The 14,191-nt window shown below is 35.8% G+C and overlaps 1 protein-coding gene across 3 annotated transcripts in view; it reads left to right on the top strand.

The window, feature by feature from the left end:
* The window catches only part of FZD6 (frizzled class receptor 6), a 38,752-nt gene extending 32,473 nt beyond the window's left edge, over positions 1-6,279 (top strand). For all 3 annotated transcript variants that reach the window (XM_069466157.1, XM_069466158.1, XM_069466156.1), the window contains 3 exons: positions 1,669-1,817; positions 3,367-3,795; positions 4,788-6,279. In XM_069466157.1, coding sequence (XP_069322258.1) covers positions 1,669-1,817; positions 3,367-3,795; positions 4,788-4,956 — 747 coding nt within the window. In that variant the 3' untranslated portion in view covers positions 4,957-6,279. The remainder of the gene's footprint in view (positions 1-1,668; positions 1,818-3,366; positions 3,796-4,787) is intronic.
* The last annotated feature ends 7,912 nt before the right edge of the window (positions 6,280-14,191 follow it).

Raw genomic sequence — 14,191 nt, 5'->3', positions numbered from 1 at the left:
TCAAATCAAGCGAGGACTGAATTATTTTACTTAATTTATATTCTAGAAAGTTACTGCTATATAACATGATGGGACCTATTTTTTATACTGATATGTGAGGATAATAGTTTTCCTTGCCTTACACGTTGTCCATAGTCTATCATCCATAGTCTGTTTTTACTAAACACTTAACAAAAGAGCTGTGTCTTAACGTGATCTTGTTATATTAAATGTCTGCTAGAGTCCTCAGTCTTTTCGGCAAAGGGGTGGGGGACAACTATTACATACTGCTAAAAAACTAAAGATCTATGGTTTTTAAAAATTATGTTTCATGTAATCATGCAAGAAACTATAAAATAGTAGAAGATAGAATGAGAAAATTATAATCTTCAAGTAGAGACTTTATAAGTATGATGTAAAATTCAGTAAATATAAAAGAAAATATTGCTAATATGATTAAGTAAAAAAATTTTTCAAGATTCTGCATGGTAAATTAAAAAAAAAAACCCATAAGTCAAAAGACCAACTGGGAAAGTTTATTTGCATGTCACATTGTAGTTGAAGGGCTAATTTCTTTAATTTATAGAGTTCCTACAGACCAATAGGAACAAAACCAACAATCTGATATAAAAATGAGAAAAGGAAAGAAAGAGGGTTCACAGAAAATAAAAATAAAAGAACTATCCTTAAACGTGGAAAATGTTACAGTAAGAAAATATAAATTAAAATTATATTTCTGTTTATAACATGGCAAACATCTAAAGGTTTTATAACCACTCTGTCAGTGAAACTGGCAATATACACATTCCCAGACTTTGCTATTAAGAGTTTCAGTTAGTTCAACCTTCTGTGGAAAGCAATTTGACAATACATATCAGATTTAAGATGCACGTACCTAATAATCCTGCCCTTCTGGGAATTTATAGACAGATCTGCTCACAAATGTGAGAAAGACAGTCACTGCAGCATTATTTGCAAATGGCAATAGGTTGGAAGTAAATCCACACAATGGAACAGCCTTTAAAAAGAATGAAGAGCTCTATTTGTACTGATAGAGAATGGTCTCCAAGAAATAATAAGTGCAAAAAGCAAGATATGCAGAATATATAATATTTTGACACTTGTGCAACTTTTAAAAATAGTTATTTGAAAGTTTATACTTAAAAGTATGATTTAATTTTTATGAGATTTCTACATTTTCACATTTTACTGATATTTATTGTACTCTAACCGGCCAAGTTTTTATAACATATAAACATTAACAATGCATAAAGACTGTAAAATATGTGTTGTTATGAGTTTAAATGTATTTGTGTGGTAGATTATATGGAAGGAAAATAGGTAAATATTTGGAGGCAAATGTTTTATTAATACCAGTTGTTAGAGGCTGCTCTACCTATAGGGAAAAAATACCAGGAAATCGTGAAGATTTAGGAGATTGGTTCTAAATATATTTAATAGTTCAGTATTTTTCCCTTTCTAGACATTTTGATATACAGGTAAAGTTTCTTTGTTTAGAACTTAGGTAAAAACTGTGTTGCACTTAAAGCAGTATTCATTTTATTATGTTATTTCAAATGTTTTATGATAAAATAGTTGAAGATTTATCATTTTTGCTCAAATTTTACATAGACAATGTAGACTTTTCTTTCCATTTTAAGTATATCACTGAAAATTCACTCTTTGTAGGCAAAAACAGACGCTAGACCAGAATTGGCTTTATTTATGATAAAATACCTTATGACTTTAATTGTTGGCATCTCTGCTGTCTTCTGGGTTGGAAGCAAAAAGACATGCACAGAATGGGCTGGGTTTTTTAAACGAAATCGCAAGAGAGAGTAAGTACCTATTGAATTATTTGACATTGTTTTAAAATAAATATATCAAAATACCAAACAACTATTCAAATTATCACTTTACTGGAGTTTCATTATATCAACTATTATTTCAATTTGATGAGCCAAATGAAGTTTGGAAATCTTTTTATGAAAGAAACTTGCTTTATTTTGGCATTTGCTATAATAGTCTTTGACGCATACTATTCTATTTGAAATAAGAATGAAAGATTTATGAAATGCACATTTTATTTCCATGATTTATTATTATATACCCAATATTATTACTGCTACCATTAGATTCATTATTTTTTTTTGTTGAGACAGAGTCTCACTTTGTTGCCCAGGCTAGAGTGAGTGCCGTGGCGTCAGCTTAGCTCACAGCAACCTCAGACTCCTCGGCTTAAGCGATCCTACTGCCTCAGCCTCCCGAGTAGCTGGGACTACAGGCATGCGCCACTATGCCCGGCTAATTTTTTCTATATAGATTTTTAGTTGTCCATATAATGTCTTTCTATTTTTAGTAGAGACGGGGTCTCGCTCAGGCTGGTCTCGAACTCCTGACCTTGAGCAATCCACCCACCTCGGCCTCCCAGAGTGCTAGGATTACAGGCGTGAGCCACCGCGCCCGGCCTAGATTCATTATTTTGGGTGCAGCATTTTTAATAATTTTATCCCTTTATATCAATGATAAAAGATGAAATGAGATCAAATATATGTAAGGAAATCTAAAAGCATGATTCATATATAAGTGATGTATTATCATTATTAACTACATTAAAATTTTATTACAGTTCTGACCTAAAATTTCACTTATTTGCCTTGCCTGAGATGGTAAAAAATTCAAACTTAAGGAGTATTCTATAACAATAAAGATTTACATTTATGAATAATGTATTCATTTTAGTTATATATATATTGAATACAACATACTATAGAGTTTTTAAAAATTGTTTCCCATTGATTTCATTAGTGAACTCTCTGTGGTACAAATTTCAGAACTGTAGACCTTTTCACAAATAAGTTTTTGAAGTCTGAAGAATTGCCTTTAACTGGACTTTATTTTCCACTATTATTGTGTGTCTATCCCATATTTGTTATACTCATCAATGTAACTGCTAACTTTATTGTTAGAAAAGAATTATTAATACATTTAAACAGAAACCATTAATTACATTCTATATTCTTTTTCTTCTGGTTTACTTTTCTGTTTGACATATTTATATGTGATACAAATACATCTGGTCCCTTACTTTAAGCTGACTTGACTTTCCTTGTCATATCCTTTGATTTTTGCCTATTTAATTTATTACCAGTTTACTATTTATGCTAACAAAATCAACTAAGAGTATATGTATAAAAGATTTCACTTTATGGATATCTACTTGTATCATAGTATTTATAATCCCAGATTTTATAAATAATATAAATCATAGAATTTTTAACTTTAATGAATGAGGATTTTTGGCAAAAGATATGTGATTTTTTTTATGGCTTCTGCTACAACACTTAAAATTTATTGAGTAAGTCCTCTCTTGGATTTTTTTTACAGTCCAATCAGTGAAAGTCGAAGAGTGCTACAGGAGTCATGTGAGTTTTTCTTAAAGCACAATTCTAAAGTTAAACACAAAAAGAAGCACTACAAACCAAGTTCACACAAGCTGAAGGTCATTTCCAAATCCATGGGAACCAGCACTGGAGCTACCACAAATCATGGCACTTCTGCAGTAGCGATCACTAACCATGATTACTTAGGACAAGAAACTCTGACAGAAATCCCAACCTCTCCAGAAACGTCAGTGAGAGAGGGGCAAGCAGACAGAGCAAGCACCCCCAAGTTAAGAGAACAGGACTGTGGAGGACCTGCCTTCCCAGCAGCATCCAGCTCCAAACTCTCTGGGGAACAGGCCAACAGGAAGGGCCAGGCAGGCAGTGTGAACGATAGGAGCAGTGTGTCTGAAAGTGCTCGGAGTGAAGGAAGGTGAGATTTAACTTTGTTATCTAAAAATCACTATTTTAAATACTTATTAAAGCATAACACATCTGGAAAGAAAGCATTTTATGATATGATATGTCTATACGTGTAACCAAGGAAGTTTGGGTTCAGCCTATAAAAGTGCTATTTAGTAGTTTAATTCTTAGCTTTGAAAAGAGCCTTAATATATATTGTTCAAGTACAAAAGTAATGTTCATGTCTATGGTAACTGTAAAGAGTTGCTCATACATTTAGGTAAATGTTTGTGATTCATCTGAAATATGGGCTAAGTTTTAATTAATACTACATTATGGTACTGTGTAAAAAGTGTCATTTTAAACAAAGATAAGTATAAAATTATTCTATTTTCTGAACATGAAAGGATATTGACATTATCTTTAAGGAATTTTCCCAAATGGTCATAGGTGACCAAAACATGGATCATAGGTAAACATCAAATTGACCAGCATGCTGTGAAGCTGATTAAGGTCCCAAGGCTATCTTACCTAGCCCTCTCAAACTAGGCTAAGTGTACCCTGTGTTCCCTCGTCAGCTTTCATGTATCAGGATTGTAATTAGGTACATGCTTTTATCCTCTGCTACATTTATAAACTCCTCAGAGACAGAGCCGAAGTCTTACATTTGTGTTCCCAACCTCTTACACAGTGTCTGATCCATGGTGGGAAATCAATAAAATACTTGCTAAGCTGAGGGCAGGAGTCCTGCCTTATTAATTGTATTCTTCACAAGATACCATGCTTAGCCTCAAAATGGGTAGTGCTTGATGAATTTTCTGAAGTCAGCAAAAATTGTGTTAAAAAAATTGTCTTTTGAAGTGTTAAAGTATACCAGAAGAGTTTTACTTAATTATCCTCTGATAAAGGTGGACACTGGTTTGGGGGTAAAACTCCTGAAAAATGGGTAGCAATTCTAAGGCCATCTGGCATCATATTTGTGCTTGTGGATGTATGTATGTCAACTTTTTTTCTTTTGCCTAGGGTAAGCCCAAAGAGTGATGTTGCTGAAACTGGCCTGGTGCAGAGCAACAATTTGCAGGTCCCCAGTTCTTCAGAGCCAAGCAGCCTCAAAGGTTCCACATCTCTGCTTGTCCACTCAGTTTCAGGAGTGAGAAAAGAACAGGGAGGTGGTAGTCATTCAGATACTTGAAAAACATTTTATCCTGTTACTTAGAATCAAATTTGTATTACACTGGAGATGACCAATGCACTGTTTTGTAAGAATCAGTTACTTTCTTTTGCACTTAAAGCTGCATTGCCTGCTATTATACTGGAAAAAATAGATTTCATGAATACAATTCATTTCACATAAAGGTTAATGACAGCAGCATACCTGAAAACAGAAATGTGTAGGTTAATAATATTTTTTAAATTGTGTGGGAGGAGACAGAGGAATCTTCCTTTTCTATTTATGAAGATTCTACTCTTGTTGAAAGTATTTTAAGATATACTATTTTACTTTTTTGATATAAAATCAAGATTTTTCTTTGCTGAAGTATTTAAAACATATGTTTTTATATATATTTGAAAATAAGCTTATATGTATTTGAACTTTTTTGGGAAATCCTGGAAAATCTACTCAAATATTTTTATTATGTTACTCTGATATTTTAGCCTACTTTGGTAGCTTTTACACTGAATTTCTAAGAAAACTGGAAAATAGTATTCTTTTATAGTATAAAAAATATTTGACACACCAAAAGATTGTATAATAGGAATTCAACTTTAAAAACCTTTTTACTCCTACCTTACCATCCAACATGTATTGTTTTAGGAATTTCACAGATTATGCAGCTGAAATAAGGTGCTTACTGGAAGTGTCCAACGTCAAATGTATTGTGCTGCTCACTGATTCTTCTGCATTTTAAAATAAAATGTCCTGAAGGATTAGTAGATGAAATGTTAGTCTTTTGTAAATTAAGCCAAGTGCAATTGATTTCCTTTTTTTTAATGTTTCATAACCACCCAAGATTGCATTATAACCACTTACAGTTGATTATACTTTTCCTTTGTTTTGGCTTTTGTTTTTTTAGAATACTATAACACTTTGTATTGTACAATGTCTTTCTCAAACATTATGTAGAATTTATTTCTGCAGCTCAGTAGGATTTTGCTGAACATTCAAAATAGTGCCAATGAAATAGAAAAAAAATGTAGTCCTGTTAAAACAATATGTATTTTGTACAACAGCCTTTTAAATATTAACAAATTTTTCTTAATTTTGTTTCCCATTAAGTATTATTCCTTGAACAAGGTTTTCTGACACTTTGGACTTTTTCTCTAGTATCTTCCTTTTTGGTTTTTTTTTTGGTTTTTTTCTTCTACTTTCTGTTACACCATAAAAAGAAAATTATCATGTACTGTATGGAAAATGTTGTAAATATTAACTTTTCCACATTTTTAAGCAGATAACTTTATATACAAAAACTTTGTTTTGTGTTATCTTTTCATTAATAAAATTTTCTTTGTATAAAAGATTTTGGAGTATTACATGGTTAGTTTATAGTAGTCCTGGCCCAAGAAGTAGTATAAGTTTTCAGATAAATAATTTCATGACTAATAATTCAGGAACTTCTCTTTAACTGGGGAAGGAAAAGACAGGACTCTGTTTTTTTCACAGTTTCTTCTAAAAAGTGTAAATTATACAGCCATATTTACTATACCTTTTCAAAGCCACTGGAAGACCTGGGGTTGGGGGGCTGGGCAGTGAAGCAAAGGGAACCCAGGATCCTACTTTGACTCCTAACAGTGGATTAGTTTATTTAGACAAACCTTCCAAAAAATTAAACTGAAATACATGGATGAAATAAAACAATATCATCTCCTAAACATTTTTTATAGTGAGGAATTGCCAGGTTGAGATCTGAAAGAAGAAAGAAATTCATACTGCTAAGCCCAACATTTGGAAACTCTTTTGCCCATCGAGCATTTGGTGATTTGGAAAAGGCAGCTGAGAAGTTGACCAGTGCTGTTGACAGCCTCAAAGGTCTGGAAGATAAGGGGAGGGGAGTCTGCAACCATCCTACACTTAGAATTGTTACCTCAAAGGGTTGCATCCTAGGAATTAAGTTTGAACTGTAAATAAAGCAATCCTGCTTCAAGTTATCTAGGTGGCCAAGAAAAAGCCCAAACCTTGAAATTTGATGAAGGTAGATGTGGACCAATAATACCCTCAGGCACCAGACAGAAGCAAATGAAAATTTCTGGAGGAGGAAAATGTTGTTTTATATAATCTACAAGTACTTTTTAAAATACAATGTCCATCATATAATCAAACAATCAGACATGCCAAAAAGACAGTTTTTTTCCTCATCAAAAAATGAACAAGATTGGCACAAACAAGAGGAAAAGATCCATAGGTACTCCTGAATTACCAGACACACATCATATAATTTAACAATATCTGTAAGGAAAACAACAATAAAGATACTATACACCTATTAAAATAGTTAAAATCCAAAAAGCAAAACAATACCCATTTCCAGTGAGAATGCAGAGCAACAGGAGCATGTTCACTGCTGGTGGAAATGCAAAATGGTACAGCCACTTTGGAAAACAGTTTGGCACTTTGTTATACAGCTAAACGCCTTACCATATGACCCAGCAATTGCGCTCCTAGGTAATTATCCAATTGGTTTATGTAGATAATCTGCTCTCAGCGTGGAACATAACTCTCCACTCCTTATTTCTGGGCAGCACAAAGAGCCTTTCTTAAAATGAATACAGTACAGGGGTGTGTGGAGAAGCCTGACAAACACTATCTCAGCCTGAGTTAACTCACTACGCAGAAGAAAATCAAGGTCAACATCAACAGTGCATGTTGAGATTATGCACCCTTTGTATGCTCTGATGAAAATGGCAGATTACCTACATGATCTTCCCCAAACTCATAACCTCACTCTAGTCGGAGGGAAATACCAGGTAAATCCCAACAGATGAACATACAAAATACCCGGCCAGTATTCCTCAAAAGTATTCAAAAATCATCAAAAACAAAAAGTCTGAGAAACTGTCACAGCAAGAGGAGCTGAAGAAAATATGACAACTAAATGTAGTGTAGTATCATGGAAAAGAAAAAGCACGTTCAATAAAAACTAAGCAGATCTGAATAAAGCATGGGTTTAAGTTTAATCATTTAGCTTAGTCATTCAATTCAGTGAAATGCTCTTTAATTATGTGTGTGGTAATTTTCTTCCTTCTGCTTGCTTTTTCTCACTGGAACTCCTTTTTAGTCAGATATTGAACTTCCTGAATGGATCCTTTAATATTCTCAGCTCTCCTCTCTTTGAATTTTTCTTCTCTTAGAAAATTTATCAAACTTATTTTTAAAATTTCTATTGAATTTTTGTTTTGCCTGTCATTTTTTAATTTCACAGAGCCTTTTAATGTTTTTATAGTATCTTCTGTCCTATGATTCTTTTATATATTGTATTTGAAAACATGAATTTACTTTTTAAAGGTCATATATAAAACATTAATTTTTAATATTTATTTTGTAGCAGATGACTTTATTAAAGTCCCTTAGTCACTCTAATAATTTTGCGATTGATTTTTCCTGGATTTTCTAGGTAGATGATCTTTTTATCTTAAATAATGGTAATTTCATTTCTCATCTATTAGCTAGAACTTCTAGCAAGTTATTTTGTGTGTGTATGTGTGTGTGTGTGTGTGTGTGAGAGAGAGAGAGAGAGAGAGAGAGAGAGAAGGATTTTTTTTCTGTCACCCAGGCTGTTAGTGCAGTGGCATGATCATAGTTCACTGCAGCCTCAAACTGCTAGGATCAAGCCATCCTCCTGCCTCAGCGTCCCAAACTGGGACTATAGTAGCATGCCACTATGTTCAGCTAATTTTTAAAACTTTTTTGTAGAGATGGGATCTCGCTGTGTTGCCCCAGGCCAGTCTTGAACTCCCAGCCTCAAGCAATCCTCCTGTCTCAGCCTCCCACAGGCATGAGCCATCATGCCTGGCCCTGTTTGAGGCAGGAGGATCTGTCTCAAAAAAAAAAAAAAAAAATCCTATATTACTTCATCAGGAAGAACAATGTTGGTATTTGATATAAGATAGGTATTTTTAATTAATAAAGAATCCTGTTCCATTTTATAATTTTTTTAAGGATTCACAATAGGTATTGAATTTATCAAATGCCTTTTTGCTATCAGGATTAGCATGTGGCTAACTGCTGTAACAATCCTCTAAATCTTGGTAGCTTAAGAAACTTATTCGTGTGACAGGTGCAAATGTTTTTGAGGTAGTTTTCCAAATTCAAGCAACCACCACTTCCATCTTGTAGCTCTGTCATGTCTCTCACAGAGGAAATGAGAGAGTAAATTATTGCACAGGAAAAAGTTTCGTGGGCCAGAGTTGGAAGTGACACACAACATTTCCAGCTACATTCCATTTGCCAGAACTCAGACACAAATCCATACCTAACAGCAAGGGAGGCTGAGAAATGTAGTCTAGATGTCTGCCTGGCAGGGAGAAGAAACTAAAATGGTTTAGTGAGCCACTGGCCAGCATTTCAATCTACTAATGCGCTGTGTTAAATAACTTTCCTACTATAATGCCAATAATGCCATCTTTTAGTTCTTCGAATAACTTCACTGGATCATGATGTATCATTTAATGTACTGCTAGATTTGATTTGTTAGTGCTTTATTTAGGATAAAAAATTACATTTAGATCTACCTATTCTAAATGATTTGTCAACCCTAGACATAATATTTGTCATCAGTAAATGTGAGTATTAAAAGAATTTTCAATAGCAAACTTCAAAAGCATTATCTAATTAAAGAGAAAACAGCAGTTTGCTGTCTCAGAAGAGGTGACATTAATTTTCTTAAGAATTACATAGCATTTTCAACCAAGAAAGTTGACTTAAATTACATATTAACATTTACAATAACAAGGTTGGCATGAGCAGCATGCAGCTAAACCCAACTGCAGTGAAGTCTGCCACAAACTCTCACTTTGAAAGTCTGCTACAAACCCTCAACAGAATTTTATGGAATGCCTTCTTTCAAAAAGACGCAGAATGCCCATTGGAATCCATCATGCTGTGCTATTCATGGTTGTAAAGGGATCTTCTCTAAACTTTCCTGGCAAAACAAGACCAAAAATAGATCCTAATTGCTACCCATCATCAAAATCACAGTTTCGATCCTTCCTTAACCCTCATCTTCTCAGAAATGGACCACTGGTGTGCCCTTCCAGGTACTACTGCTGTAAAGTTTGAACATTGCCAAGGCAGGGCTGGTGCTCTCGGGAAATGAAAGGTGTAATTTGCAATAACCATAAGAAGCCTCGCTGTTACTTTTCTGCATGGAAAGCATAATCTTTAATACCTCACTGTCCACACAGCACAAGCCAAAGACTTAAATTCCAGATGGCAAAGGCTTGAATAGTGGCCTCTGTGATCCGTCAAGTGCAAAAGAAACAAGCTTTCATTAACTCACAGTTGCAATGTGTCCACAAAGGGAGCAAGAAAAGATTAAAAGGCTAATCTGAAATTATCAAAGACATTGGGACTGAGAGCTAGGAGGCAGTGGGCAGTGCTGTAGTAAAGTTCATTATGAATATTACTGGAGGGAACCAGAAGGGAGCAGTATGGAAAGAAATACAATGAAGTGAAAGGAAGGCAAACGTCTAGTTGTAAATACCATTTAGAAATAAAAATAAATGGAAAATTATTGCTAAGATGAGTAAATTTAGTGGCCCGACTCTGAGGTTTTTATTTTCCATCCTTAGAAGGAAAAAAGGGAAAACCAGGAAAAATTTTGAAGAGTAGGTTTTCTAATTTTCCACCATAAAAGGAAGATGTGAGGGAGGGTGAACATACTTAAGTCTTGATAGAAACGTCTCCGTTTTTCAAATAAATTATTTTCCAAAAGCATGTCATAGTTCATCATTTATTAAATACATTAGACACACTTAAAATATTTCCTACTTCTTTTCACTTACACTGTGTTTTAATATAACTAGTGTAAAGAGTCTGTTAAACCCCACATTTGATACCTATGTTTATAAATATACTATTATACTATTACATTTAGAATATGTTGAGAGGAGAGACACAAAACCAATAGAGATTAAGGAAAAAATTTCTAAAGTCAGACGGAAAGGAAATATATTAATATCTTCTTCATCTTTTTTCCAAATGCTAACTAGGGTAAAACTGCCTAGTTTGTGAGTTTATTTCCTTAGGGGCCTATTCCAGGATCTAATTAGTTTCGCTGCCAGGAACTACATAAATACGAGTATATAGACTCCACACTATCTAGAAAAATTCACCAGCAAACTAAGAGCTTCCCTAGTGGTTTTAGTCCTTCCTAATGGCCAGTCCACTGGCCCCCATGAAAACATTCATAAAACAGAAACCTCCATGCCTATAAACACAGCTGACCACTGGCAAAGCCCCTGCTGGCATTTCCAGCCTCTCAACTGCCACCTCCATTAGTACAGAAGAGTGGCCCTCTGTGCTGGCTGTGTTGGCAGGCTGCGGGCAAATAAAAAGTACAGTAAGACAAAACAGGGGGACTGTGTTTCCTCCACCGACAGCCATCACTGCCTCTTTGTCACAGGTCCTCAGACTCTGGGCTTTCCAGACTTACCACACAGACACCGAGCCCCTCAAAGATGTTCTTTTATGAAAGCAAAGACCACGGAAGGGGTGTTCAACACAACCAAAACTGCGAGGAGGGTGTCTCAGGGCTTTGAGGCAGGGCAGAGTCTGGACCCTCTGAAGAGACCAAACACAATGTAAAACATCTTGTCTCCAATCCACAAGTTATAGTGTGATAGAAGATCCTGAATTCACGCTTGCAAAGCGTAAGTACATTTAAGGAATTAGCGGTTAAACAGTATGAAATCTTGCACTGATATGAAGACCTTCCAAGGAATTTTTAAGTGCAAAACAAAAGTTGCAGAATTATACTTACGGAATAATAACACATATGTAAAGAGCCCCCACCCCACAGAACTGTACTATATATTTTCTTTGTTACATATACATGTACCTAAATGCATAATAATGTGTGTGTTAACGCTCACCCCACAGAACAATACTACATGTTTTCTGTGGTTACATATATATGTATGAAAATGCACAGGAGAAGAAAATGCAGTAGCATTGATTAGCCCTGTTGAGGGATCAGCATTGTAGGTGATGACTAAAGCAGACTGTAGCCTGATCTGTCATATTTAAATTTTTACAAGGGGAATCTATCACATGGTGTAATTAAGAAATCGTTTTGTAAAAAACAAAATCTGCTAAAGCACCTATCTAGCTAGTGGTGACACTTTGGATCCAGCCACGTCTGCCTGAGAGAGGCTGGGCCTGAAAGTGGTCGTGGCATCAGTGGGTGTGAGCCCCACACCTGCAGGCCAGGGAGCAGCAGCCCACACCGCTGAGGCCGGGAAGCGACACCAGTTCATCCAATTCAAACTGCTCTCAGTCCTTGTTCCTGTGCTTCTCTTCCTTCCCTGAAAACACATTCTCTTTAGCTGGCAATCACATGTTTATTACAAACTCCTGTGCCCACTCCTTTTTCTTCAGTCCCTTCCCCAGACTCCACTCCCATCACTACAAATAAGGCCTTCACCTGCTGACTTGATCCCAGTATGAGGAGGACAGAGGAGACTCCCAGGGTGTGATATTGGGGACACAAACAAAGCAAGCAAGGCCGCAGTAGGCTACATTCAGCAGAACACCAGTGATGGCAAATTTTTCCTATCCACCTCCCTCCCCACACTAGCAACATCTCAATTTGCTTCTATATTCTGCAACCGTAAATTGAGAAACTGCTCAAAAGTGAATGCAAGGGTATGAGATTTGAAGTCAGGGAGCATCTAAGGCATTCATGGCTTTCTGCAGAAGGCAGACCACTGTTCTTCTCTAGAAACTCCACCAGCATATTCACCCACACCCCTTAGAGCCATGCAGTTGGCCCAGGCCCTTCAGTTCTGGATGAAGGCATAGCAGCCCATGGATCTAAGAAGAAAATGAGCTGTTTACAGTTGGCTCTCTCCTCATATCCATGCTAGGTGTTCTTGAGGACCACCCAGTTTTGATCAACAGTTCCCAACCTGATGGATAGTTCCAAACATAAACTGAACTGCTGAACTGTGAAGGGAGTAAACTTCTTGTCTGTACCTGCCTACTGCCTAACCTGCCAGGAAATTAGGATGTGATTTTAGAATTTGACCTAGTCCTTTCCCACCAGACCAAGTGAGTCAACTTTGCCTCTTAAATCTTTGCCAAGGGCAAAAATAACATTCTTAACCACCTGACACTTAAACCAAAAAGTCATTATTTTTAACCAAATATTCCAGTAGGAATGCTATATATACATCAGCCAAAGACAAGGCCCAGTTGCAGCCTAGGAGACTACTAGAGCTTCCTAAAGAAATTCTCCTATCACTGCTGGATCTGCCATTCAACCTCTATAATACAGCCAAGAAGAAAATGTACGTTACAGTTTGTCAAGATAACATATACACTATGGACCTGGGACTTAGTGACTCTGAATACTTTTTTTTCTTTTGGCATATTTTGGGTTGGTTTTACAGTTTTTGCAGAACTAGAGGCTGGTGTTCAAATTGGATTGTCTTCCTGCTATGAGCGAAGGGATGTACTATGATCCCTTCTCATCATTTTTTGGGGGTGGAAGGAAGTGATAAAATTAGCTTTTGTCTGTACTTCAAGCTGTAGGCATGGAACTCAAGACATACCAAGAAGTTAAAATAATGTATCCCATATGAAAACAGAGACCCATGAAAATAATACAACCTTATGGGTTTTTTTTATATTTTACTAAGACACTTGATGCCATATTGCTTTGGACTTGGAAACAGGGCTATTTCCTGGTTATAAAGGCCCATTTACTAAGATAAACTGAAAGCTGTAATTGGCATCCTGGGTTTTAAAATTGATAAATAGCAAGTGCATATTCGTATGTGTGTGTGTGTGTGTGTGTGCGCGCTAAGCTTTTGGAACACCACTTAGGAACATCTAAGAAAACCCCACATCAAGCCTCTGTAATACACACCCAAGTAAATGGGTCTGTTCTGCAGACCAGATTTTCCTATAGGTGATCTGATCTAAGGTCTAAACATGGGAAGATTAGGAGGCCAGAAGCACAAGCAAATCCACTGGACTCTCACAATAGCCACATTCTCCAGTAAGAGGTTTAACATCAACAAAAGTAAGATTTTTATCTGCATCTGTCTGACTCCTATATCAAGCTCTCAAATGCTTTCAAATACAGGTGTCATTTATTAGGGACTCTCAAACACAAACATTTAGCATACACTCTCAAAAGTCAGGGGAGGTGTAACTAAATGAGGACTCACTGAGACAAGCCATAGAGGTATTTGGTAAACACATTGAA

The sequence above is a fragment of the Eulemur rufifrons genome, chromosome 3 (assembly GCF_041146395.1).
Source record: "Eulemur rufifrons isolate Redbay chromosome 3, OSU_ERuf_1, whole genome shotgun sequence".
Taxonomy (NCBI): domain Eukaryota; kingdom Metazoa; phylum Chordata; class Mammalia; order Primates; family Lemuridae; genus Eulemur; species Eulemur rufifrons.
Note: the sequence above shows the minus strand (reverse complement) of the source record. Positions and strands in the feature narration are given on the sequence as shown.